Source organism: Didymella exigua (genome assembly GCF_010094145.1).
Source record: "Didymella exigua CBS 183.55 unplaced genomic scaffold M421scaffold_25, whole genome shotgun sequence".
Classification (NCBI taxonomy): Eukaryota; Fungi; Ascomycota; class Dothideomycetes; order Pleosporales; family Didymellaceae; genus Didymella; species Didymella exigua.
The window spans coordinates 1-5,273 of NW_022984799.1; the positions used below are offsets into that span (position 1 = coordinate 1).

General features: G+C 49.5%; 1 protein-coding gene across 1 annotated transcript; it reads left to right on the forward strand.

Moving 5' to 3' along the window:
* Positions 1-15: 15 nt before the first annotated feature.
* On the forward strand, positions 16-1,655 carry M421DRAFT_7383 (uncharacterized protein; the record flags this gene model as incomplete). The annotated part of the gene is made up of 3 exons (XM_033596990.1): positions 16-342; positions 973-1,410; positions 1,569-1,655. Coding segments are annotated over 3 exons (852 nt in total), but the record flags the coding sequence as incomplete, so codon positions are not given.
* Positions 1,656-5,273: the final 3,618 nt, after the last annotated feature.

A 5,273-nucleotide genomic window follows, 5' to 3' on the forward strand; every position in this document is an offset into this window, starting at 1 on the left:
CCTGCTACTGGCGAGCCTTTGACTCCTCCAGGAACTACGCCTCCAAGTACCAACCCTCCAGGAACTACGCCTCCGGACACTACGCCTCCAGGTACAAACCCTCCAGGCACCACGTCTCCAGGTACCACGTCTCCAGGCACCAATCCCCCAGGAACTACTCCCCCAGACACTACTGCTCCTGGTACTACGCCTCCAGGTGCCAACCTCCCAGGCACCACGCCCGTGGATTCCATTCTTGATATTCTCAAGCCAAGCGATCTTGGTCTCCTCACGAGTGCTCCTGTGGCCATTGCTAAAGCGATCAACGATGCCGCCCAGCATTTGTCTCCCAACGACCCCAACGTCCGCGGTTGGCAAGAGTTTGGGTGTTTCTCATCTAATAACTTCTTCAGCGGCACTCTCACCGAAGCGGTGGCGGCCCCCGGAGCTGCGCAAGCAGCCATGACTCCCCAGGCTTGCATTAGTCTCTGTGTGACCCAGGGCGCGGATTACTCTTCTGTCTCTGGTGGTTCGTGCTATTGCAGTGGAATACCTCCGTCTGCTGGTTCAGGGTCGACGAAGTGCACCACGCCATGTGAAGGAGATAGCTCTCTTCTATGCGGTAATCCAACAGATGGAGCGTACAGCATTTTCAAGCGTCTAGTCACTCCCACCCGCCCTGTACCTCTACCCTCACGTCCTGCTCCGAATGGCTACCAGTACAGTGGTTGCTTCTTCGGCCGTGACTTCATTGCTAGCGCTACATATGTAGGACAAGCTTCTACAGGTATTGATGCTTGCTCTACCAATGCAGTGGCACAGAACCTACAATACGCTGCCCTGCAAGGCGACACCTGTTACGCCTCCAACACTACGCTTAACTCTAGCCTGGAAGCTGGAATAGGCCTTTGCTCTACTCCTTGCACTGGTAACGCGCTAGAAGCGTGCGGTGGTACGACTGAAGCCATCAACACCGCTGCTGACCTTACACAGCTGGTCACAGTGTACGCCGCGGCACCGGCACCTCCCAATACGACTGCCCCAACGCCGGACACCAACGCCACTGGACCTTCGCTGCCTGGCGGCATCTATGCTGGCGGCTGTTTCAGCGCTAGTGTCTTCATCCTCAACGCCCTCCAGAGCGGGCGGCAATTCTCGTATGCTCAGGATCCCGTCATCGAGAACAGTGGCACGAAGTGCTTCGCGCAGTGCAATGCCGCTGGTTTCTTGTACGCACTGACAAACTCGGCATCATGCTACTGCAGCAACACTGCTCCCACGACACCTGCCAGTAGACAGACGGATTGCAACTTGCCTTGCCCCAGAAACCTCGACCAGCGATGTGGTGGCCAGGGCGACCCGAGCAGCACCGACGGTGGCATTTATGGAAATGTCTTCAGCAGTCTGGCTATCAACCTACCAAATCCTCAGGTACGTCCACTTATCTCCTATGTTGGAAGGAAGCGTGCGCTTTCTCTGACGTGACTCGCTCTGTGCTCCGCAAAATCCTTGCTCGGGATCCGCAAAGGTAACGTATCAATCTGATCCACACGTAAGTATCACACTTTGCTCTACCTTGATGTAAACAGCCGCCGTTGCAGCTCGTGTTCTCCGGCCTGCGAGCTGAGCATGTCTGTTCGTCTGCCTCGAGGCTCGTGTTCTTCATCGTCGGGTAGACGCCGCTCATTCTACTCTCGGCACCAGAACTTGTGCTTTATGGTGCACCATGCTAGAGCCCGTATTCTCTGGTCTTAAACTTCGATCGTCCTTCACCGGAGCTCGTGCTCTCTGGCCGCAAGGCTTTGCCATGCACTCGTGATGTGGGGGAGTGGTGGTGAATGCCTATCCTAGGATGAAACTAAGCAAGGTGAGTCATTGACACCATGCATTTTGGACAGCTAATTTCACCATGGGTCGTAGAAAATTCCGTACACGGCACGGTGTCTTCGATCTGTGTGATGCGAAGGTTCGTGCGTGTCCGTTGAGAAGCGATGGGCGGGTTGAGCACTCACATAGTGTATAATAAACAGTTGGTCGCTGTCACGTCACCTCTTGCTTATATTTTCACCATGCGTGTGCCACATATCGCGCCCCAAGCGGCATCGATTGTGAAGTGGTGAAAGCGAGTAAGAGCTGTTCCTATCGGTCTTATGTAGCGGCTGTTTGCGTACTGTTTATTTGTTCACCAACCGCAACTTAATTTTTTCAGAAACTACCATCAGCTTTACACTTCTCACACCGTGCGCGTCCACCTCAATACTCTGGAGGACGGTATTTGAGGACATTAGTTGCTTGAGGAGTATTGGAGGCGATGCGGATTGGCTACCCGTTCTACAACACCAGCTTTCTGCTGCTATCACGCGCAAGACCTTAGCTCAGGTCGCCAAAATGCCACCACGCTGATGCTTCTCGGGGCACTCAAGTCTCTACAAGCTCATCTTGACTACCTCGCTAGCAGGGTCCCGGTTCGGGGACATAGCACTGTCTTGCATTTTCCCCCCTTTCCCCAGCAATTATCAGACAGACTCCCTCTTCGATCGTTTCCATCGGCATTATTCCGTAGTGGGAAAGTGGGTCCCACCTTTCCCTCTCACTACTTCTCATCACCTCTCGTGGTTTACGGTAAGTTGATTAGGGCGCGCCTTGTCGTTGCTCGTCTACCGACTGCAAGCAGTGCCTGCATACTAGCAAAATTGCAGTCTCGGCGCTCACCTCTGCAATTGTTTACAAGTTGACACTCACTGTCTTATTGATGCACGACAATCTGGGACAAAGCTAGCCTTCTGTCGCGCCGAGTATTTTCAGCGATCCTACCAGTGTCTCCTCTGCGACCCAAGCATTCGGCACCCTTTCTGCGAGTACAATTACGGATTCTATTTCAGAGACTGCCGCGAAGGTAGGTGTAACGGGGGTTACGGTCTGCCGCGCTGTTCTTTCCCTAGTTGCGACACAATGTGGCCACAGGGTTGTGTTGATATTGGTTGACGGCATTTGTATACGCGGGAGTGGTCGTGGCCGTGTATTAATCAACATACGATGGCGCTGGTTGGCGCAGTTCTACCGACGATATTGAACAAGCTTTAGTGTCTGTTCCATTTCCCTCTCAACTGCTAGGCAGACAAGCGTTGCTGTGTCGACGCTTGAACACAAGGATGGCGATATATACAAGATTCAGCAAACCTGGGCGTCTGCGTGTCTTGGTCCTGTCCGCGTGAGAGCACCTTCTTTCATTTAGTGCGGGTTCCGAAACCCGCAGCCAACATGCGAGCGAGCTCTTGCTACGTTTCCTTCCCCATTTCCACTGATTTGCCCGTACCATGGGTGAATCCTTCGGGCTCGAAGCGTCTCCAGAGATGATCAGTGTAGGTTTGCTACGTCACATGGGCACTTTCGCACTGTCATTCTTACGTTCACCGTAGCTTGCGCCAAGAAGTATTTCTCTTGTTTATATTGATCATCTTTTGAAGATCGGCAACTTCGGCACTGTTGAAGCCGGCGGACATGTTATAAAAATGTAGATAGCACGGGATATGACATGGGATTTGGCATGGGATATTTCCGATCAATCAAGCATCCTAAGATGCAGCTAGCTCATGATTGCCGCTGTCTACAAGCCCGTGCACTCTCTTTCACCGCTACCACATTGGTTCGTCCCCTTTTCACATCATTCAGATCAAGGGCGAAAAGCTGGAGCAGCCTGAATACCAGAGTTGTAAATCAAAGTTCAGTCTGGTTAAATGTAGACATCCCGCAACCACGGACGCCCAAAGAAAGGATCTTTAGTATTGGCAAGTCAACGATGCCTACTCAATTTAGCACAGAACTCATGTCCACGAATGTTAACATTCTCGCAACGAATTGTATGAGACTGCAAAGTCGATCTTTTGTGCAGATTGATCGCGCATGTTCACCCCTTCTTTTTTTTGCCTTCAGCTCGTTTAGCTTATTGCAAGGCTAGAGGAAATGCGTCGTGCTGACAGGCACGCCACATATTGCAAAAGTGCGAAAGTTAAGAGAAGGTATTGTACCTCACGGGCGAGCCGATCACACGGGCAAGCCGATCACTCTGCCAAGACCACATCAATCTGCCACCCTATTATGGCCCGCATTAGCCTACGTTAGCCTTGTATTTAGTAGTAACGTACCCCACGGGCGAAAGAATCAACGGGCGAGAGAATTACTTTTGCTAAGCCCCCACCAAACTCCACCCTAGTATGGGCTAAAATAACCTAAATTAGCGCTGCAAAATGCAGTACAGCCTATAATATTATTTAGAAACTACTTCTACCTCTTTCTTACACGTTCGCGCGTTATGCCCAGTCTCACTACACTATCTATAGCTGTCAGATTCTCGTACTGTTGTCAGAGTATAAACTTGACGAGATTGTGGGTGGTAAAAATTGTGTGTATTCTCTGTCCTCTCTATTTCCTGTCTCTCCTCTAATCTTATGTACTCTTAACCTGCCTTTCTGTTAATTATTAGCTAAGGCATTGTCTTAGTAGTCCTAAATTACTTAGCTACCCCTCTTTTACATGCTTGGCGACCTTAATCTAGCATGTTGCTAATTATTAGGCTTAGTCTGTAGGCCCCTGCCTTGCTTAGTAAACTTAGCTAAGACCTCTAAGTAATGTCTCTGTACAGATCTAGCCCTGCTAACCTTTCCTTAGTAACCTAATATCTAACACACCCTCTTAGCTTGAAAATTCTTTAAGCTAGTTATCTATGTAAGTAACGTACTCCACAAGCGAGTCGCTCACACAAGCGAGTGGCTCACTTTTGCCAAGACCACACCAAACTTCACTCTACCTACAATGCCTCAACGTAACAACACAATCAAACCCTTAAAGGAAGCAGGAATACAGCTTGCTCTTCAGGCTATCTATTAAGACGCGACACTAAATAAAGAGCAGCCTACAGGAGACAAGGCTAACAATGCCTCTTCTCCTAGACACAAACAGGGGAATCCAAGCTACACTAGCTTTTATTCAGGAAACTAAAGTAGGCACACACAAGTGGTACCTACAGCAAACAACAGACAACTAATTTCCTTTGTTTATAACTAGAGCACAGGCTCTCACTGTATGTCTACAAACCTATATATACTATTCCCTTACACAGAAAAAACTTGTAAATTACTAGAGTAGCCTCACTGCTCTTGTCCTATATAGTCTTAGACTTAGACAGGACGTTAAACTAATCAATCAATCAATCAATCAATCAATCAATCAATCAATCAATCAATCAATCAATCAATCAATCAATCAATCAATCAATCAATCAATCAATCAATCAA